Source organism: Phocoena phocoena, chromosome 13, assembly GCF_963924675.1.
Source record: "Phocoena phocoena chromosome 13, mPhoPho1.1, whole genome shotgun sequence".
Classification (NCBI taxonomy): domain Eukaryota; kingdom Metazoa; phylum Chordata; class Mammalia; order Artiodactyla; family Phocoenidae; genus Phocoena; species Phocoena phocoena.
The window spans coordinates 32,087,218-32,111,648 of record NC_089231.1 but is presented as its reverse complement, the minus strand read 5'-3'; the positions used below and the strand labels follow the sequence as shown (position 1 = coordinate 32,111,648).

At 36.0% G+C, this 24,431-nt stretch overlaps 1 protein-coding gene across 1 annotated transcript in view; it reads right to left on the bottom strand.

Moving 5' to 3' along the window:
* RIT2 (Ras like without CAAX 2) overlaps positions 1–24,431 on the bottom strand; it is a 599,180-nt gene that overhangs the window by 259,141 nt on the left and 315,608 nt on the right. Inside the window, 1 exon segment of the mRNA XM_065890056.1 lies at positions 8,729–8,920. Within this exon segment, the coding sequence (XP_065746128.1) occupies positions 8,729–8,920 (192 nt within the window).

Below are 24,431 nucleotides of genomic sequence, written 5' to 3'. Positions count from 1 at the left end.
AAACCCGCGTCCCCTGCATCGGCAGGCAGACCCCCAACCACTGTGCTACCAGGGAAGCCCAGAAAATAGTATATTTGAGTATTTTTGAAACTCATTTTCTTTCTTTTATTTTTCCTCACACTCTTCCTCCCCAACTTCTAGCTATTACTCATTTGTCCAGGTACTGGAGCTCCTCACTCCACATCCAAAGAGTTATCATTCTGATCCTTCGTGATCCATCTTGCCAATGAAATACAATTGCTTATGTTCCATTCTCTGAGAAGTATGCTAAGATTCAGAAGCTGATATTAAAAAAAATCATGAAAATAATAATAGCTTAGAGGCCAACAGTCTCACATAGTGAGATTTCAAATGAGAATACAGTGGGTATTGTCTCTCAACTGTAACGAGCTGTGTGACCTTGAGCAAGTTACTGAAAGTATTAAAGCTCAGTGGACTCATAGATAAATAGGTATCATAAAAGAGCCTACTCATGAGCTTCCGGTAATGAATAAATACAATGATGTGTGTTAAGTGTCTGGCACAGAGCCTTGCAAATAGTAAATGCATCATCAGCATCATCAGTGTCAAAATGAATATTGCTCACAGATAAAATACTAGACTTTAAATACAATATTTTAGCTCAAAGAGGTGAATGATAATTTTAAAAAATCAGGCACTAAAACTTGTTTATTTTTCTTGGAAGAAAGGGACTTGTGGTTCACACAAATGCATTAAGAATGCAGAAACCTATACTAAACAAACGTGATAAGAAACAACTTTCATCAGCAGCATTCTTTTTTTTTTCAATGCCTTTCAGTGTAGGCAGGAGGAAGAAGAGCTGCCAAGTGATAATCCTACTTCTCTGCCTCTCAGCACTTAACAAAAGCACCAGCATGATTTCCTTCCATACCTTGAGAGTTAACATTATTACTCTTGAAATCTTCACAAAATTCCTTTGAGTTATAGATGACTCAGGTGTCAGCATTTTTGTTTTTGCTCTTGTTTTAGATGAAAAACAAAAAACAGTGACCTAACTTTAAATACTGATGTAATAAAAGGAGTACATGTGATCTGGATTTTAGTCTTAATTTTGTCACTAACAACAATAATTTATCTCAATTTCTATCAATATATTCACTTCTCAAATATCCTCATCTATCAAATGTTTGCCTTACAACTACACAGGACAGTTATATGATTAAAATAAAGTGTGAATTGAAAGCATTTTGAAAAGAAAAAAAGAAACATGGTACAATTACAGGAATAATTATTTCCATCACAAACACCACAACCAGAAGTCAAATTTGCATATCAACACTTCATTATTGGAGAGGTTGGTACATGAGCAATTTTTAGAAGATCGTAATTTGAGTTTTCATGTTTTGGGCACTTTCTGTGTCTATCTTGCTTTTATATAAAAGGAAAAGTTTGTCAAATCCACTAAATTACTCAGCTTAATGTCTTTTATGTTATTTCTTTCAGTGGCATTTGTAACGCTTGTGATTCACATCACTGCTAATGTGAAATTACCCAGGCAAAGATAGGGGTCCTGTTGAATATTCCTTTGTGAGATGCAGAGAACCACCTTTGAGCAGAAAGCAGAAGCAGGGACAGGAGGGTGAGAGGGAAGCACATGTCCGCCAGCATTGGAATCATGGAGAGCAATCATTCTAGAGAGAATCTGATTAACTTCTACCTGAAGAAGTTTCCCTAATATTCTCAAATTCACTGGCTTTCTCAGAGTTACTTATAGTTCTCTTGACTGGCATCCAGATAAAAGTTTATGTTTTCTAGGAATTCTGAGAAGTGAAACAAGATTGGTCATGTGATCACTGACAGTCACACACATCTCAGGATGCTCTCTTATGCCACTTTCCAGAAGTCCTGAAAAACACTAAAGTGTCCCCACTTTTCAGAGGAGTATCTGAAGGGTTTACCACTAGATCTATACCTCTCTTCTTCCTCTCTGTCAAGTATTTGAGAATAGATTCATATTTAGCTGCTGAGATAAACTTGAATTCCTAACCCATAATAATGTAACCATATCTAATTAAACATGGCAGAAAGGTAAAAACAAAGCAAGGCAGCAGAACAGGTGCAGAGGAAAATAAATGGTATAACTCCTGAAAAATATTTAGCTGCCACTTTAAGATGCTTTAATTTTAAGTGAAATATACAAAAATGCATTGCACTAAATCATAGGAATATGTTTCTGTGTTAAGCATAAATTTATAAACTTTGGCTCTTATATGAGATCTTTTCACTTTAAGAAAACTTAAAATGCATTAGATACAAAAATTAAAATGTATAAAACACTTAACATAGAAGAAAACTATTTGTTTTAGTGAAGATTCTTACCTTAGCAAAAGGTTTTATTAACAGGATAGCTTGAGCAGTCTGAAAATAAATCATTAGCTGGAATAACATAAATTATTAAAATCCAGTTCAAATTTAAGGTCAAGGAAAGTAAAGATGTAGTATCTCAAATTATAAACTACTTGATTTAGAGAACTTGATTTAGAAAAATTTGATTTCTATGCAACATCTCAGTAACGCAACTTTGTACAAGTAACAGCAATGGAATTTTGAGATGATTTGCCTTATCGCTGAATTAGGTTTTTGTCTTTTAGTCTCGTAAGGAGTACTAAGGACAACTGAAGTATTGCTACATTGCAGAGATCTCAGAGACAAGGCAATCATAGTTTGTCCTTCTGGTAGTCTGATCAGATGAGAATAAACTATAATGAACTACATGAAATCTAATAATGGATCACAGTTTAAACCAAGCATGGTTTCTGGATAATCAATTTTGTTTGTTTGGAGAAATTGTGAGACTGTGAGGATCACAGTGATACAGCAGAGGAGCTTGAAGCAGATTGATGGTATATAGGAGTCATTTCTTATTCAACTTGAGAAAGAGTTGTTCTGATTCTGGAAAGTGGGAAGGGTCCTATTTTATTATCCATTGCTGCATGAAAAATCACTCCTAACCATGGTGTTTTAAATAATTCAGTTTTATTTGTCCATGATTCCGTGTGTCAGAAATCTAGACAAGGCTCAGCTGGGAGATTTTAATGACCCTTATGGATTGACTAAGATATCTTATGAAATTACAGTCAGATGGCAGCTGGTACTAGAACATGCAGAATGGCTTTTCCCACCTATGTGGTGCCTTGGCAGGGACAGACGTGAGGCTGGATGGTGCTTTGTCCTCATGGCTCTCTTCAATGTTTAGATTGGTCCTTGTTGCATAGTGTCTGGACCTCAAGAACAAGAATTTCAAGTGGCAAAGGCAGAACCTGAATAACTCTGTTTCTTTATTGTTTTTTCAATTTTCACAGCTTACACTCGATTTACAGTTATTACAAAATTTTGGCTATATTCCCCATGTTGTTCAATGCATCCTTGTAGCCTACCTTACACAGAATAGCTTGTAGCTCCTGCTTCCCCAATAGTGCGCCTCCCTCCTCATCCCACTGGTAACTGGAACTTTGTTTGCTATATCTGTGAGTCTGCTTGTTTGCTGTATTCATGAGTTTGTTGTATTTTTACACTCCACAAATAAGGGATATAATATAGTATTTCTCTTTCTCTGTCATCACTTGTCATAATGTCCTCCAGGTTCATCAATGTTGCTGCAAATGGCACAATTTTGTTCCTTTCTATGGCTGAGTAGTATTCCATTGTATATATACACCACATCTTCTTTATCCATTCATCTGTTGTTGAACAACTTAGGTTGCTTCCATATCTTGGCAAATGTAAATAATGCTGCTATGAACATTGGGGTGCATGTATCTTTTCAAATTAGTATACTTTTTTTTTTTTTTGGATAGATACACAGAAGTGGAATTGCTGGCTCATATGCTAGTTCTATTTTCAGTTTTCTGAGAAAACTCCATACTGTTTTCTACAGTGCCTGCACCAACTTACATTCCCAAAAATAGTGCACGAGGGTTCCCTTTTCTCCAAAGTCTTGCCAACATTTGTTATTTGCTGCCTTTTTTATGATAATCATTCTGGCAGGTGTGAGGTCATATGTCATTGTGGTTTTGATTTGTATTTCCCCAATGATTAGTGATGTCAAGCATGTTTTCATATGCCTGTTAACCATCAGCATTTTCTCTTTTGAAAAATGTCTATTCAGTTCTTCTGCCCATTCTTTAAACAAGTTGCTGTTTTTTTAATATTGAGTTGTATGAGCTGTTTATATATGTTGGATATTAATCCCTTATCATTCATAACATTTGCAATTTTTTTCTCTCATTCATAGGTTGTCTTTTCATTTTGTTGATAGCTTCCTTTGCTGAGGGAAAGAGGTTAAGTTTAATTAGGTTCCATTTTTTTATCTTTGCTTTTATTTCCTTTACTTTAGGAGAAAGATCAAAAAATTATTGCTTTGATTTATGTCAAACAGTGTTCTGCCTATGTTTTGTTCTAGTAGTTTTATATGTTCAGTCTTAATTTGAGTTTTTAATCCATTTTGAGTTTATTTTTGTATGTGTTAGATAAACTTCTAATTTAATTCTTTTACATGTAGCTGTCCAGTTTTCCCAGCACCACTTACTGAAGAGACTGTTCTTTTTCCACTGTATATGCTTGCCTTCTTTGTCATAGATTGACCATAAGTGCATGGGTTTGTTTCTGGGCTCTCTAACCTGTTCCATTGATTTGAACTATGTGTCTTTTTTTGTGTCAGTACCATACTGTTTTAATTACTGTATATTTGTAGCATAGTCTGAGGTCAGGGAGTGTAATTCCTTCAGCTCTGTTCTTCTTTCTCAAGATCGTTTTTGCTATTTGGGGCTTTTGGTTTCCATACAAATTATAAAATTATTATTTCTGGTTCCATGAAGAATACCTTTGGTGTTTTGATAGGGATTGCCTTGAATCTGTAGATTGCCTGGGTAATACAGTTATTTTAACCATATTGATTTTTTGAGCCAAGAACACATTATATCTTTCCATCTGTTAGGTCATCATCAATTTCATTCAGTGATATCAGTGGCTTACAGTTGCTTTGAGTATAGGTGTTTTGCCTACTTAGGTGGGTTTTTTCCTAGGTACTTTATTATTTTTGATGTGATGGTAAATGGGATTGTTTCCTTAATTTCTCTTTCTGATAGTTTGTTGTTACAATACAGAAATGCAACCAGTTTCTGTATATTAATTTTGTATCCTGCAAATTTACTGAATTCATTGATGAGCTCTAGTATTTTTCTAGTGACCTCTTTAAGATTTTCTATATATAGTATCATGTCATCTGCCAACAGTGCCAGTTTTACTTCTTTCTTTCCAATCTGGATTATTTTTTTTGTTTGTTTTTCTTCTCTGATTGCTGTGGGTAGATCTTCCAAAACTATGTTGAGTAAAAGTGGTGAGAATGGACATCCTTGTCTTGTTCCTGATCTTAGAGGTAAATCTTTTAGCTTTTCACCATTGAGTATGATGTTAGCTGTGAGTTTGTCACATATAACCTTTATTATGTTGAGGTAGATACCCTCTATGCCCACTGTCTGGAGAGTATTCATCACAAATGGATGTTGAATTTTATCAAAAGCTTCTTCTGCATCTATTGAAATGATTATATGGTTTTTATTCTTCAATTTTTTTAATGTGGTGTATCAAACTGATTGATTTGTGGATATTGGAAAATTCCTAGGATAAATCCCACTTGATCATGGTGTATGATCCTTTTAATGTATTGTTGGATCCAGTTTGTTAATATTTTGTTAAGGATTTTTGCATCTAGCTTCATCAGTGATATTGGCCTGTAATTTTCTTTTTTGTGTGGTGTCTTTGTCTGGTTTTGGTATCAGAGTTATGCTGGCTTCATTGAGTTTGGAAGTGTTCCTTCCTCTGCAATTTTTTGGAAGAGTTTGAGTAGGTGTTAACTCTTTTCAAAATGCTTGGTAGAATCCACCTGTGAAGCCAAAATGAATCCATTTACATTTAAGGTCTGGAACTTTTGTTGGTTGGGAGTTTTAAAATTACTGATTCAACTTCTGCTCATATTTTCCATTTCTTCTGGTAATTGGTCTGCTTATATTTTCCATTTCTTCCTGCTTCAGTCTTGGGAGATTGCACATTTCTAAGAATTTGTCCATTTCTTCTGGATTGTCCATTACATTGGTATGTAGTAATTCAGAGTAGTCTCTTATGATCTTTTGTATTTCTGTGGTGTCAGTTGTAACTGTCCCTTTTTCATTTCTGATGTTATTGTTTTGGGCTCTCTCCTCTTTTTCTTGATGAGTCTGGTTAAATTTTGTTTATCTTCTCAAAGAACCAGCTCTGAGTTTCTTTGATCTTTTCTGTTGCTTTTTCAGTCTCTATTTTATTTATTCCTCCTCTGTTCTTTATGATTCCTTTCCTTCTACTAATAATGGGTTTTGTTTGTTCTTTTTTCTCTAGTTGCTTTAGATGTAAAATTTGGTTGTTTTCCTTGATATTTTCTTGTTTTCTGAGCTAAGCTTGTATTGCTAACTATTTCCCTCTTAGTGTAGTGTTTTTGCTGCATTCAATAGGTTTTGGTTGTTGTGCTTACCTTTTTATTTGCCTCTAAGTAATTTTTTTAAAATTTCCTCTTTGATTTCTTCAATGATTAATTGATTGTTTAGTAGCATATTGTTTAGCCTCTATGAGTTTGTATTTTTTGCAGTTTTTTTCTTGTAGTTGATTTCTACTTTTATAACACTGTGGTTAAAAAAAAAAAAGACTCTTGATATGACTTCAGTTTTCTTAAAATATCAAGGCTTTTTTTGTGGCCCAGCATGTGGTCTATCAGGGAGAATGTTCCACGTGTATGTGAGAAGAATGTGTATTCTGCTGTTTTCAGGTGGAATGCTCTATAAATATCAATTAAGTCTATTTGGTGTAATATGTCATTTAAAGCCTGTGTTTCATTATTGATTTTCTGTATGGATGATCTGTCCATTGATAAAAGTGGAGTGTTAAAGTCTCCCACTATTACTGTGTTACTGTGAATTTCTCCTTTTATGTCTCTTAACATTTGCCTTGTATACTGAGGTGCCCCTATGTTGGGTGCATATATATTTACAATTGCTATGTTTTCTTCTTGGATTGATCCCTTGATCACTATGTAGTATTTCTCTTTGTCTTGTAACAGTCTTCATTTTAAGATCTTTTTTTTTTTCTGATATAAGTACTGTTACTCTGGATTTTTAAAATTTCTATTTGCATGGAATATCTTTTTCCATCCCCTCATTTTCAATTTGTATGTGTCTCTAGATTTGAAGTCAGTGTCTTTTAGACAGCATACATACGGGTCTTGTTTTTACAACCATTCATCCAATCTGTGCCTTTTGGATGGGGCATCTAATCCATTTACATTTAAGGTAATTATCAATATGTATGTTCTTACTGCCATTTTATTACTTGTTTTGGATTTGTTTTTGTAGACCTTTTTTCCTCTTTCTTTGTCCCCTTCTCTTGTGATTTGATGACTATTTTTAGTGTTGTGTTGGAATTTTTATTTTTTGTGTGTATATCTATTATAGATTTTTGGTTTGTAGTTACTATGAGATTTTTGTATAGCAGTCTATATATATATATATATATATATATATATATATATACATAATTAAGTTACTGATGTCTTATTTTTAAATGCATTTTAAAAGCCCTCTATTTGTACTCTCCTCCCCTATGATTACTGTTCTTTATATTATATTTTATATCTATTGCTTTGTTTATCCCCTAACCGTGGAAATAGATGATTTTAATACTTTTGTCTTTAAACCTCCCTACTAGCTTTGTGTGTGGATAAGTTCCTACCTTTATTGCTTGTTTGCCTTTACTGATGAGATTTTTTCATTTCATAACATTCTTGTTTTTCACTGTAACATTTTCTTTTTCACCTAAAGAAATTTCTTTAACATTTGTTGTAAAGCTGTCTTGGTGGTTCTGAACAATTTTAGCTTTTGCTTGTCTGTAAAGCTTTGGTTTCTCATCAAATCTGAATGGAATCCTTGCTGGGTGAGGTATTCTTGGTTGTAGGTTTTTCCCTTTCATCACTTTAAATATGTCATGACACGCCCTTCTGGCCTGCAGAGTTTCTGTTGAGAAAACAGCCAATAGTCTTATGGGAACTCCCTTGAATGCTATTTGTTGCTTTTCCTGTGCTGCTTTTGATATTCTCTCCTTATCTTTAATTTTTGTCATTTTGATTATAATGTGTCTTGATGTGTTCCTCTTTGGGTTAATACTGTATGGGACGCTCTGTATTTCCTGGACTTGGGTGACTGTTTCCTTTCCCAGGTTAAGGAAGTTTTCAGCTTCTAAGTCTTCAAAGATTTTCTCAGGCATTTTTTCTCTCTCTTCTCCATCTGGGACCCCAATAATGTGAATATTAGTGCACTTGATATTGTCCCAGAGATCTCGTAAACTGTTCTCACTTAACTCTTAAGGTTCAGCCTCAAAAGTTATAGAGCATAAGTTCTACTACACTCTGCTGCTCAAAACAAATCATAGGGCCAGCCCACATCCAAGAGGATGGGAGAAACAGACTGTGCCTCTTGATGGGGGAGTGATAAGGACACTGAAAAGTAGTATGCGGAATAAGGTATATTGTGGTGACTAACAAAATTTATCACAGTTCTTCAAAGAAAACTTGTGTATAATATTTATTTCTTATAATTCTCAATATAAACCTCAAAAAGCAACCATACTTGATCCTATGTATTCTCAGAGGAAAAGACAGACACTAACAGGTAAAATTGACACTCACCTGATGAAAGTCTGTCAGATCAAGTTTGTTATCCACCAGGACCAAGGGGATATCATAGGTGTGACTGACCTGAAAAATGAGCCCTTTAAACTTGGCAGCCTCCTGGAATGACTGATGGTCAGTGACAGAGTACAAGATGGTGAATCCCTCACCACCTCACATGTACTACTCCCACATGGTTGTGAATTCTGCCTGCAGGAAAAGAGTAAAATTATTATGTAATTTAAAACAATGACATGAACACATAATATTAACAACACAAAAGGTTAAAAGTAGACAAATTAGGAGACTAAGTAGTTTGGGTAGAAATTTTCTAAAAGTATATTTATAGGTTTTGCATATAGAAGAGCCATGTGAGGTCTAAACAAACCATTATGAAATCTGAATGTTTTAAACTGCTCAAAGTGTTGATCTTTAATCACAGAAGATTTGATTTAAGAGATATTAGGGGAGATATGTTAAAAAGCAAATTTACTCATGAACTCTTGGTGATTATTTATAGACTATATACTTCTAATGACCTAATTTTAGGAAAAGAAATCTAAATTTGTACACTCCAAACATTAAAACCTAGAGGAACTAACTAAATTTCTCCTCAAAAATATGAAAACAGGGCTTCCCTGGTGGCGCAGTGGTTGAGAGTCCGCCTGCCGGCACAGGGGACACGGGTTCGTGCCCTGGTCCAAGAAGATCCCACATGCCGTGGAGCGGCTGGGCCCGTGAGCCATGGCCACTGAGCCTGCGCATCCGGAGGCTGTGCTCCACAGCGGGAGAGGCCACAACAGTGAGAGGCCCGCGTACCAACAAAAAAAAAAAGAAAAAGAAAACAAACTAGAGCTTTACTTTATCTTTGTGAATGGAGGAAGTTATTAACATAAATACTCCCTAACCCAGAGATATATTTGGGTATTCTTAGATCTGTCTCCCTAAGAGGCATAAACAGAGAGATCTTAATCGCTGAGTCACGGGTCCATTTCTACATTCTGTTGACTCTTCCATCCTCTCTTTGCAGAGGAGGACAGGAGCTCCCTCCCCAATGTACCAATATCCCAACCTGGGAGACATTGCTGTATCAGTTTTTATATTGCCTCCCACCTAAACTATATTGCTTGGCAACTGAAAATTCAATATTTGGCTTGACTTGTGATATGAAACACTTATTTTACTCTGAAATATATGTTTTCATTCACTATTATTCTGAACCTCTTGCTAAAAACACAAAGGTAAATTAGACACTTGCAATGGGAAATATAAAACTTGGACTCTAGTTGTGGAACAAGCCATGCTAAATAATAAAAGAACAACATGAGACCATATTGTGAAACAAACAAACAAACAAAAGCTGATCAGAGTAAATGTCAATTTGATTGAACATGGCTTGCCTTTTAAAGGATAGCAGCATTTACATAGACCCAGAAATTCTGGAAAACTGAGGTGCTTACAAGTCTAGAGAAAGTAATAAAGTTAATAAGGTCCTGAGTTAGTTGTTGAATCTCTCAAAGTTTTTTTCAGTCAGTATGGAACAAATGTAAACAGTATCACTGAATTCAGCCAATCATTTCAAAACTGTAAGAATGAGCCAAGAGAGAGAGCCAGCTAATGTAGAGCTGGTTTGAATAATTCATATTCTCTGACCCTCACTATTTCAATTTATTAAATACTAAATTTTACTTTAACTCAATCATAAATTTTAATATGTGAGTGAAACAAACTAACATGGGAGAAAAAAATCCTACTGGACCCAGTTTCTTCATCTCAAAAACAAGGTTAGATTATAAAATGTCTGAGGTCCCTCATACTTTTGACATTCTTTAATTTTGAAAACCCTATGCCTCAATCAGAATCCTACAGTTGATATGGATCAACTAAAGAAGCATGGATTGAAATAGCTAACTGATATTTCCCAAACTTTTAATTACTTTTTCATATAGAAATGATAGAATCATCATAGAAATATATGGAATCTTTCAGAAAATATAAATAGATTTGTTGTATCAGTTGTATATGGTTTAAGTCATAATAAAAGTGCAAACTAAACTGGAAAAGATATATTTTACAATTTACTGTTCAGTCTAATTGTCAATTATTATTTTAAACATTAAACTTATTTTTAATCATCTAGTGTTTATTAAAAAATAATAAATGCACATTGCAAAATGTTTAAATTGTACAAGTATATAAAATTAATTTAGTTTTCTTTCCACCTCAAACTCCTAGCTTTTTTCCCAAATGCATGAGTTAATATTTTCTTTCCTTAGAGAAGCAGTCTATGTATACACAGCCAGAGACATACATTTCACCTTTATACACCTCTTTATACTAAAATAGGAACATAATATACCTAAGTTTTACTTTAAATCTTAATTAAGCCTTAAGAAACTTAATATACCTTGAATATAATATATTTAATGTAACATAGAATTGTTCCATTTAAGCATACACAAGTGTTGCTTATTATTTTCCCTGGTTGCATCATAATTCCTTTTATGCATATACTATATTTTATTTAAGTAGTTGTCAATAAACAGGCATCTAGATATCCTCCTTTTATTCCTATTACAAACAATGCAACAATGTATATTTTTAGACACCCACGTTTCACAAATTTATGTATACCTGGGAAGCAGTACTGCTAGATCAAAGAGAACATATATTTTTACTTTTGAGAAATATTGTCAATTTCACCACTAAGGACATTGTACCAATAACACCAGCATGATACAGAAATGCCTATTTCCCCTCATTCTTATCAATGCCACTTACCATCAAAGTTTTCTATCTTTTATAGATTTTAGGGTAAAAAGAGTATCTTGTTTCTTTAATCTGTATTTATTTATGAGCTATATTGAACATTTTTTTATGTTTATTGTCCATTTACAAATTCTCTTCTAGATATGGATTTAATTTTGTTGTAAGAAACAAAATATTTTTTGATTTTGAATTAGGATTTTTTTTTTAATTTGGACTGGAGAAGTTTCTTTATATGTGAAACAAAAGAAAAGAACAGTAAATTTGATTATTTCAACAATACCTACACCATAGACATAAGACTAAAAATTTTAAAGAGCCCAACATCCTGTTAGGAAGACAGGCAAAGTACATGAAGGAGAAATTCACAAAGAATAACACTGAATGAATGGATGAGTGAATATCCAATAGTGCTGGTTAACCAAACTCAAAGTCACATATATGTCATTTAAAAAATAGATATAGTAGGCCTCACATCTGACCTGAATTGTCGTCTCCAGGTATGAGGTTCTAGCATTGTAGTGTTTTACCAAGCTCCTTGGTTGATTTTGCTTTGCACATGTATGTAAGGGTACAAAACTTTGCATTTATATTCAAAAGTCGTCTATATAATCTGAAAGCACAGAATCTGGAAGACATAGTACACAGCTTCTAGGTCTGTTACTCACCTGAGTGTATCTTCTAACAAATTAAACCCTCAGCACCTCAATTTCCTCTTTGTCAAAGAGAAATTAGGACACACACTTAACCTGTCTTACAAAGCTGTAGAAAGGATCTAATGAGCAAAGAGAAGTGAAAATGTTTTGATAAATTTTTAAAATACAAATTAAGCCTATTATCTCTGGTACAAATCCTGCAGAATGCAACACTTCTCTGAGGGTACAGGAATGAAATCCTCTTTGAGCTGCAGTTAATATATGTGAGAGCATTTCTTAAATAAGCTCAATCAGAAAATTATTAATCTTTTTTTCTCCAAATAGGAGAATCTTTCCACCAATAAAACAGGTATAATTAAGTTATTCCAATGAATGCAGAGGATATTTCCTCTTAGATGACCTTATCCATACCAATTCTTTCATAGCATATATATGTGTGTTTTACTGAAAGATGCACTGGAGGTTGGTGGAGCCCAGAGAATTGAGAAGATCTGCAACTATGTATCAACTTAATAAGATAAAATATGGGAATCACTCTTCAAGGAAAATTGTTATGTTCAACATGCTGCTTCCATCTTCATTCATCCATGAATTAAAGATCCCTGTGCTTTGTGTTCTGTGTATCTGAATATGAACATCTACATTTGCATCCTGCTATAAATAAAAGTTGTTGGTTAATTATTCAAGAACATTATGAGATTCTATTTCTTATCCATAAGTAACAAAATATCTATGAAATGGATGCACTGTAAAATGCTGTAAACATAAACGTTTCCAATATCTTCCAAGCTATTCTGAGTACAATGCTGCAGCTTGATCATTTCCCTTTGATATGCTTTCTTATAATGAAATAGTGTAAAAATTATCTTAATTCTGAAAATAAAGAAATAAGTTTTGATTAATCTCCTATCCCAGTTTCTTGATTATCAGAGTAAGAATTTTGAGCAGGTATTTGGAAACTTAGGGACAGATCCAGCTCTCCATTGCATTCAACTAGTGGTAACACATTGTATGAATGAGCTAGCACTATAGTCAGTCCAGCCTTTCAACTGCTTCCTGATAAAACACACATAACCTTGTCTATACTGGTTACTATACCCACTACAACCACATCTCTGCACCAAATTTATCTTCTTAGTATGAAAGAAGTAAATCAACACAAAAGATAGTACCCAGGAGCACATATTAGGGGAACTCAAAAGAGAGTGTATCTGGGCAGGTTTCCCAGGGGAAGGGAGAGTGACAATTCTGTTCAAATAGTAAGTCATTACTGAAGTTTCCTGAGCCCTGTGGGGGACACAAGGCTGGACAGTGGTTGGATGTGCAAGGTGGCGTGAAGTGTAGGGTTAGAGAGAAAGTGCAGGACATGTGATGTGGGACTGGGATATATACTTAAGATGGGAAATGATGTTACAGAAAGAGACATGGGTATAGCTCATGTAAAGGGGTGGCATGTTCCTGTTGTTGAGTGAGGTCAGGTTATTGACCCATGACAACAAGATTTTGGACTTGATGTGACAGTAAACCAAGAACTCAAGAGAAAGGAGGAAAGCAACATGCAGCCCAGTTTATTGCCAGGATTGGTCTGGCAATAGTAGGAGTAATGGAGAGAAGAGAAGTTGAAAGCAGGGAGAAATTCTTGAAGCCTTTTGCAGTAACCCTGATTTTTCTATAGGAGAAGAAATAGAAGGTGAAATACTTAAATGAAAGGTCACAATACAAAGAATTGGGGAGATGAGAAATATGAAGAAAAACTTGATGCTCACTAGTTTGGGTGAAAGAGAGACAGGAAGTGGGAAAATGCTATTGATGTTTCAATCAATGATACTAGGCAATAGGTTGGGCTTTTGCACATGCCCTACTTCTGTGGTCTATGTTATCAACTTCCACTTTGGATATTTAAAAAATCAAAATATAGAGATACTAAATAGTATGGCCAAATTCCTAGAATTGCCTTATTTCAAGGTGCATTCCTGTAGGTTTTATCAATTAGATAAAACCTACAGGAATTGGTAGATAATTTTTCAATTATCCAGCAGTTAGAAAATCAGATACACACCATGCCACACTGCCTAGCCAAGAAAGAAAAAATTAAACAAAATATGTCTCCTGATTTTGTAGCTCTGGAGCCTGGCAAACAACAACAGAAGTAATAACAGAAAGAAGTTAATTAAGAAAGTAAGTAACTTAAGGGCCATTTTGTCTCATATACGTTTGTACTAAAAGGAGCTATCCATAGGTAACTGGAAATATGGTATATGTGAAAGAATAAAATCTAAAAGGGGTAGGTATGAAAGCCGCAATCAGAGGTGGGGCAAGTAGTTTGGACTGACCAATAGGGACAGGAATTAGGGTGTAAAGTTGACTAGTCTGGATCAGTTTTGGGAAAGAGTATTGTTTTGCCACTTTTTTTTTTTTTTCTTGAGATGTGGAGCTTTGTACCACTGCAAGTATATTTATCTCTTTAAAGATTTTATGAAAATGTTTTTTAACAGCTCTCTTCTAGTTGTGTTCCCTCTTGCCAAACATGCTCAGTACTTAACAGCTCCCAGATTTTGGCACTGATAATTCTTTCTTTCTATTGTAATTCCTGTGCTTTGCTCTCATTCCCAACAGTAGGCTCTGAACTACCTGAGATAAAGACTGTTCAGGGCAGACTATGGGAGGACACATGGCAAGGAGTACTTCCCAGTACTTCTGCTGGCAGTGTCCTTTTCCCCACGGCGAGCCACAACCACCGCCCGCAGTGCTGGAGACCCTCCAACACTAGCAGGAAAGGGGATTAAGAGCGCTTAAAGGAGCTCCAGAGACGGACGCAAGCCACAACTAAAAGCGCGGACCCCAGAGACGGGCATGAGATGCTAAGGCTGCTGCTGCCACCACCAAGAAGCCTGTGTACGAGCACAGGTCACTATCCACACACCTCTTTTGGGGAGCCTGTGCAGCCTGCCACTGCCAGGGTCCCAGGATCCAGGGACAACTTCTTTGGGAGAATGCACGGCGAGCCTCAGGCTGGTGCAACGTCACACTGGCCTCTGCCACTGCAGACTCGCCCTGCACTCCGTGCCCCTCCCTCCCTCAGGCCTGAGAGAGCCAGAGTCCCCGAATCAACTGCTCCTTTAACCCCATCCTCTCTGAGCGAAGAACAGACGCCCTCCTGCGACCTACACGCAGAGGCGGTACCAAACACAAAGCTGAGCCAAGGGAGCTGTGAGAACAAAGAAGAGAAAGAGAAATCTCTCCCAGCAGCCTCAGAAGCAGGAGATTAAAGCTCAACAATAAACTTGATGTACCCTGCATCTGTGGAATAACTGAATAGACAACGAATCATCCCAAACTGAGGAGATGGACTTTGACAGCAAGATTTATGATTTTTTCGCCTTTTCCTCTTTTTGTGAGTGTGTATGTGTATGCTTCTGTGTGAGATTTTGTCTGTATAGCTTTGCTTCGACCATTTGTCTTAGGGTTCTATCCGTCCGTTTTTTAGTTTTTATGTTTGATTGTTTGCTTAGTTTTTGAATTTTTTCTTAATAATTATTCTGTATTTTAATAACTTTATTATATTTTATCTTACTTTATTTTATTTTACTTTATCTTCTTGCTTGCTTGCTTTTTTTCTTCCTTCCCTCTTTCCTTCCTTCCTTCCTTCCTCCCTCCCTCTCTCCCTCCCTCCCTCCTTTCTTTCTTTCTTTCTTTATACTTCTACTAATTCTTTTCTTCTACATTTTTCCCTTTTATTCTGAGTCAGATAGATGAAAGGCTCTTGGTGCTGCAGCCAGGAGTCAGTGCTGTGCCTCTGAGGTGGGAGAGACAACTTCAGGACACTGGCCCACAAGAGACCTCCCAGCGCCACATATTACCAAACAGTGAAAATCTCCCAGAGATCTCCATCTCAACACCAACACCTAGCTTCACTCAACGACCAGCACGCTACAGTGCTGGACAGCCTATGCCAAACAACTAGCAGGACAGGAACACATCCCCACCCATTAGCAGAGAGTCTGCTTAATATAATAATAAGTCCACAAATACTCCAAAACACACCACCAGACGTGGACATGCAAACAAGAAAGATAAGATCAAGCCTCATTGACCAGAGCACAGGCACTAGTCCCCTACACCAGGAAGCCTACACCACCCACTGAAGCAACCTGAGCCACTGGGGACAGACACCAAAAAAACAGGAACTACGAACCTGCAGCCTGCAAACAGGAAACCCTAAACACAACAAGGTAAGCAAACTGAGAAGACAGAAAAACACACAGCAGATGAAGGAGCAAGATAAAAACCCACCAGACCTAACAAATGAAGAGGAAATAGTCAGTCTACCTGAAAAAAGAATTCAGAATAATGATAGTAAAGATGATCCAAAATCTTGGAAATGGAATAGACAAAATGCAAGAAATATTTAACAAGGACCTAGAAAAACTAAAGATGAAACAAGCAATGATGAACAACACAATAAATGAAATTAAAAATATTCTAGATGGGATCAATAGCAGAATAACTGAAGCAGAAGAACGGATAAGTGACCTGGAAGGTAAAAGAGTGGAAATAACTACTGCAGAGCAGAATAAAGAAAAAAGAATGCAAAGAACTGAGGACAGTCTCAGAGACCTCAGGGACAACATTAAATAGAGGAAAATTAGAATTATAGGGGTTCCAGAAGAAGAAGAGAAAAAGAAAGTGACTGAGAAAGTATTTGAAAAGATTATAGTTCAAAACTCCCCTAATATGGAAAAGGAAATAGTTAATCAAGTCCAGGAAGCACAAAGAATCCCATACAGGATAAATCCAAGGAGAAATATGCCAAGACACATATTAATCAAACTGGCAAAAACTAAATACAAAGAAAGCATATTAAAAGCAGCAAGGGAAAAACAACAAATAACACACAAGGTAATCCCCATAAGGTTAATAGCTGATCTTTCAGCAGAAACTCTGCAAACCAGAAGAGAGTGGCAGGACATATTTAAAGTGATGAAGGCGAAAAACCTGCAACCAAGATTACTCTACCCAGCAAGGATCTCATTCAGATTTGATGGAGAAATTAAAACCTTTACAGGCAAGCAAAAACTGAGAGAGTTCAGCACCACAAAACCAGCTCTACAACAACTGCTAAAGGAGCTTCTCTAGGTAAAAAACACAAGAGAAGGAAAAGACCTACAATAATGAACCCAAAACAACTAAGAAAATGGGAAAAGGAACATACATATTGATAATTACCTTAAATGTAAATGGACTAAATGCTCCCATCAAAAGACACAAATTGGCTGAACGGATACAAAAACAAGACCCACACATGTGTGTCTAGAAGAGACCCACTTCAGACCTAGAGCCACATACAGAATGAAAGTAAGGGGATGGAAAAACATATTTCATGCAAATGGACACCAAAAGAAAGCTGGAGTAGTAATTCTCATATCAGACAAAATAGACTTTAAGTAAAGACTATTAGAAGAGACAAAGAAGGACACTACATAATGATGAAGGGATTGCTCCAAGAAGAAGATATAACAATTTTAAATATTTATGCACCCAACGTAGGAGCACCTCAATACATAAGGCAAATACTAAGAGCCATAAAAGGGGAAATTGACAGTAACACATTCATAGTAGGGGACTTCAACACACCACTTTCACCAATGGACAGATAAACCAAAATAGAAATAAATAAGGAACACAAACTTTAAATGATACATCATACAACATGGAATTAACAGATATTTATAGGACATTCCATCCAAAAACAGCAGAATACATATTCTTCTCTAATGCTTATGGAACATTCTCCAGGACAGATCATATCTTGGGTCACAAATCAAGCCTTGGTAAGATTTAAGAAAGTTGAAATTGTATTAAGTACCTTTTCTGACCACAACGCTATGAGACTACATATCAATTACAGGAAAAGATCTGTAAAAAATACAAACACATGGAGGCTAAACAATACACTACCTAATAACGAAATGATCACTGAAGAAATCAAAGAGGGAATAAAAAAATACCTAGAAACAAATGACAAAGGAGACACGATGACCCACAACCTATGGGATGCAGCAAAAGCAGTTCTAAGAGGGAAGTTTATAGCAATACAATCCTACCTGAGGAAACAGGAAACATCTTGAATAAACAACTTAACCTTGCACCTAAAGTAATATGAGAAAAAGAACAAAAAAACCCCAAAGTTAGCAGAAGGAAAGAAATCATAAAAATCAGATCAGAAATAAATGAAAAAGAAATGAAGGAAACGACAGCAAATATCAATAAAATTAAAAGTTGGTTCTTTGAGAAGATAAACAAAATTGATAAACCATTAGACAGACTCATCAACAAAAAAAGGGAGAAGACTCAAATCAATAGAATTAGAAATGAAAAAGGAGAAGTAACAACTGACACTGCAGAAATACAAAAGGTCATGAGAAATCACTACAAGCAACTCTATGCCACTAAAATGGACAACCTGGAAGAAATGAACAAATTCTTAGAAAGGCACTACCTGCCAAGACTGAATCCGGAAGAAATAGAAAATATGAACAGACAAATCACAAGCACTGAAATTGAAACTGTGATTAAAAATCTTCCAACAAACAAAAGCCCAGGAACAGTTGGCTTCACAGGGGAAATCTATCAAACATTTACAGAAGAGTTAACACCTATCCTTCTCAAACTTTTCCAAAATATAACAGAGGGAGGAACACTCCCAAACTCATTCTACGAGGCCACCATCACACTGATACCAAAATCAGACAAGGATGTCACAAAGAAAGAAAACTACAGGCCAATATCACTGATGAACATAGATGCAAAAATCCTTAACAAAATACTAGCAAACAGAATCCAACAACATATTAAACGGATCATACACCATGATCAAGTTGGGTTTATTCCAGGAATTCAAGGATTCTTCAATATTCGCAAATCAATCAACGTGATAAACCATATTAACAAATTGAAGGTGAAAAACAATATGATCATCTAAATAGATGCAGAGAAAGCCTTCGACAAAATTCAACACCCATTTATGATAAAAACCCTGCAGAAAGTAGGCATAGAAGAAACTTTCCTAAAAATAATAAAGGTCATATATGACAAACCCACCGCCAACATCGTCCTCAATGGTGAAAAACTGAAACCATTTCCACTAAGATCAGGAACAAGAAAAGGTTGCCCACTCTCACCACTCTTATTCAACATAGTTTTGGAAGTTTTAGCCACAGTAATCAGGGAAGAAGAGGACATAAAAGGAATCCAAATCAGAAAAGAAGTAAAGCTGTCACTGTTTGCAGTTGACCTGACACTATACATAGAGAATCCTAAAAATGCTACCAGAAAACTACTAGAGCTAATCCATGAATTTGGTAAAGTAGCAGGATACAAAATTAATGCACAGAAATCTCTGGCATTCCTATACACTAACGATGAAAAATCTGAAAGTGAAAGCAAGAAAACACTACCATTTACCACTGCAACAAAAAGAATAAAATATCTAGGAATAAACCCACCGAAGGATACGAAAGACCTGTATGCAGAAAATTATAAGACACTGATGAAAGAAATTAAAGATGATACAAATAGATGGAGAGAAATACCATGTTCTTGGATTGGAAGTATCAACATTGTGAAAATGACTCTACTACCCAAAGCAATCTACAGATTCAATGCAAGCCCTATCAAACTACCATTGGCATTTTTCACAGAACTAGAACAAAAAATTTCACAATTTATATGGAAACACAAAAGACCCCGAATAGCAAAAGCAACCTTGAAAACGAAAAACGGAGCTGGAATAATCAAGCTCCCTGATTTCAGGCTATACTACAAAGCTACAGTAATCAAGCCAGTATGGTACTGGCACAAAAACAGAAATGTAGATCAATGGAACAAGATAGAAAGCCTAGAGATAAACACATGCGCATATGGTCACCTTATCTTTGATAAAGGAGGCAGGAAGGTACAGTGGAGAAAGGACAGCCTCTTCAATAAGTGGTGCTGGGCAAACTGGACAGGTACATATAAAAGTATGAGATTTGAACACTCCCTAACACCATACACAAAAATAAGCTCAAAATGGATTAAAGACCTAAATATAAGGCCAGAAGCTATCAAACTCTTAGAGGAAAACATGGGCAGAACATTCTATGACATAAATCACAGCAAGATACTTTTTGACTCACCTTCTGGAGAAATGGAAATAAAAACAAAAATAAATGTGACCTAATGAAACTTAAAAGCTTTAGCACAGCAAAGGAAACCATAAACAAGACCAAAAGACATCCCTCCGAATATGAGAAAATATTTGCAAATGAAGCAACTGACAAAGGATTAATCTCCAAAATTTACAAGCAGCTCATGCAGCTCAATAACAAAAAAACAAACAACCCAATCCAAAAATGGGCAGAAGACCTAAATAGACATTTCTCCAAAGAAGATATACACAATGCCAACAAACACATGAAAGAATGCTCAACATCATTAATCATTAGAGAAATGCAAATCAAACCTACAATGTGATATCATCTCACACCAGTCAGAATGGCCATCATCAAAAAATCTAGAAACAATAAATGCTGGAGAGGGTGTGGAGAAAAGGGGACACTCTTGCACTACTGGTGGGAATGTGAATTGGTACAGCCACTATGGAGAACAGTATGGACGTTCCTTAAAAATCTACAAATAGAACTACCATATGACCCAGCAATCCCTCTACTGGGCATATACCCTGAGAAAACCACATTTCAAAAAGAGTCATGTACCAAAATGTTCATTGCAGTTCTATTTACAATATCCTGGAGATGGAAACCACCTAAGTGTCCATCATGAGATGAATGGATAAAGAAGATGTGGCACATGTATACAATGGAATATTACTCAGCAATAAAAAGAAACAAAATTGAGCTATTTGTAATGAGGTGGATAGACCTAGAGTCTGTCATACAGAGTGAAGTAAGTCAGAAAGAGAAAGACAAATACCGTATGCTAACACATATATAAGGAATTTAAGAAAAACAAATGTCATGAAGTACCTATGGGTAAGACAGGAATAAAGACACAGTCCTACTAGAGAATGGACTTGAGGATATGGGGGGAGGGAACGTTAAGCTGTGACAAAGCAAAAGAGAGGCATGGACATATATACAGTACCAGAAATAAGGTAGGTAGCCTGTGGGAAGCAGCCACATAGCACAGGGAGATCAGCTCGGTGCTTTGTGACTGCCTGGAGGGGTGGGATAGGGAGGGTGGGAGGGAGGGAGATGCAAGCAGGAAGAGATATGGCAACATATGTGTATGTATAACTGATTCACTTTGTTATAAAGCAGAAACTAACACACCATTGTAAAGCAATTATATGCCAATAAAGGTGTAAATAAAATAAATAAAAAAGACTGTTCAGTCTTGTACTCCAAAGCACTAAGGATGGTGCCTCGATCAGAGCTCAGTACATAATTATATTATTATTTGGTTACTTACTTAGTTTAAGCTAAATGTTTAAAGTAATGTTACCATTTCCTTGATGATATACACTTTATGGAGAGTGTAGTTTGAAGGCTGGAGAATTGGAACAAAAGGAAAAGGAGATCAAATCTCTATACTAAATGGATAAAGCTTTTATATTGTTATTTACTCATTCCTGCACATGTAAGGCCAGCCCTAGTTTAACTTTTATGTAGCCATATATATCACTAAAATTTGAATCAATTAGAGAGCAATCTAATGTTCTCTACCTTCAATTACTTGTCTTTTTCTAAGAAGAAATGAAGGTTGAATCTTATTGTCTTTGGATGCATCAAATTTCTTTCCCAGAGAAGTCTGTTTGCCTTTTTCCCCATCTGCTTGACATGTACTCACTCTAAGCCTTAAAGTTTCATGACAGTCTCTGGTAATAGAAATTCACTAAAAGATATTATCACAGCTGGCTTCCTGTTTATCCTGGAGGTCACTCATATTGGGAGCTAATTTCCTATCAACCTAAAAGAATGCATCATGAAAGAAGGCAACTTAACTGTGTTGTTTAAAAACTTTTAACAAGGTTGACACAGGGGGAACATGCCTCAACATAATGTGCCATATATGATAAGCCCACAGCTACCATTGTACTCAATGCTGTAAAGCTGAAAACATTTCCTGTAAGTTCAGGAGCAACATAAGGATACTGTCCCACCAGTTTTTGTAAACATAGTATTGGCTCTCCTAACTACAGGATTTAGACAAGAAAAAGAAAGAAAAGCAATGTAAATTGGACAGGAATAAGTAAAACTGTCACTGTTTGGAGATGACATGATACTATACATAAAACATCCTATAGATGCCACTAAAAATCTACTAGAACTCATCAATGAATTTGGGAAAATTGTAGAATACAAAATTAATATACAGAAATCTGTTGTGTTTATGTACATAACAATAAACTATAAGAAATAGAAATTAAGAAATCAATCCCATTTACAACTGCATCAAAAAGAATAAAATGCCTAGGAATAAGTCTAACTAAGGAGGTGAAAAACCTGTACTTGCAAAGCTCTTAGACACTGATGAAAGAAATTGAAAATGGCACAAACAGATGGAAAGATATACTATGTTCATGGGTTGGAAAAATTAATATTGATAAAATGACCATACTACCTAAGTCAATCAACAGATTCAATGCAATCCCTATCAAATATACCAAATGCATTTTTTACAGAACTAGAACAAAAAATTCATATAGAAAACCAAAAGATAGCCAAAGCAAATTTGAGAAAGAAGAACAAAGCTGGAGGTATTATGCTCCCTGATTTCAAAACATACTACAGAGCTACAGTAATCAAAACAGTATAGTACTGTCCAAAAAAACAGACACATAGATCAATGGAACAGAATAGAGAGCACAGAATTGAACCCACACTTGTGTGAGCAATTAATCTATGACAAAGGAGGCAATAATATATAATGGGGGAAATATAGCCTCTTCAGTAAATGATTTTGGGGAAACTGGACAGCTACATGTAGAAGAATCAAACTGGACTATTCTTTCACACCATGCACAAAAATAAAATCAACATAGATTAAATACTTAAATAAAACATATAGAAGGGAACATAGGGAGTGTGCTCTTTTTTTTAAAAAAAAAAAAAAAAACAAAGAAGAGCTTTATTTTTTTATATCCTCAAGGTTTTCATTAATTAATTAATTAATTTTTGGCTGTGTTGGGTCTTCGTTGCTGCGTGTAGACTTTCTCTAGTTGAGAAGGTGAGTGGGGGCTACACTTCATTGCAGTGTGCGGGCTTCTCATCGCAGTGGCTTCTCTTTGTTGCGGAGTACGGGCTCTAGGAGCGTGGGCTTCAGTAGTTTTGGCTCGCAGGCTCAGTAGTTGTGGCTCACAGGCTTAGTTGCTCCACGGCATGTGGGATCTTCCCGGACCAGGGCTCAAACCCGTGTCCCCTGCATTGGCAGGAGGATTCTTTTTTTTTTTTTTTAATATCTTTATTGGGGTATAATTGCTTTACAATAGTGTGTTAGTTTCTGCTTTATAACAAAGTGAATCAGCTATACATATACATATGCTCCCATGTGTCTTCCCTCTTGCGTCTCCCTCCCTCCCACTCTCCCCATCCCACCCCTCCAGGCTGTCCCAAAGCCCCGAGCTAATATCCATGTGCCTTGCGGCTGCTTCCGCCTAGCTATCTACCTTACCACGTTTGTTAGTGTGTATATGTCCATGACTCTCTCTCGCCCTGTCAAAACTCACCCTTCCCCCTCCCCATATCCTCAAGTCCGTTCTCCAGTAGGTCTGCGTCTTTATTCCTGTCTTACCCCTAGGTTCTTCATGACATTTTTTTCCCTTAAATTCCATATATATGTGTTAGCATACGGTATTTGTCTTTTGCTTTCTGACTTACTTCACTCTGTATGACAGACTCTAGGTCTATCCATCTCATTACAAATAACTCAATTTCATTTCTTTTTAAGGCTGAGTAATATTCCATTGTGTATATGTGCCACATCTTCTTTATCCATTCGTCCGATGATGGGTGCTTAGGTTCTTTCCATCTCCGGGCTATTGTAAATAGAGCTGCGATGAACATTTTGGTACATGACTCTTTTTGAATTTCGGTTTTCTCAGGGTATATGCCCAGTAGTGGGATTGCTGGCTCATATGGTAATTCTATTTGTAGTTTTTTAAGGAACCTCCATACTGTTCTCCATAGTGGCTGAACCAATTCACATTCCCACCAGCAGTGCAAGAGTGTCCCCTTTTCTCCACACCCTCTCCAGCATTTATTGTTTCTAGATTTTTTGATGATGGCCATTCTGACTGG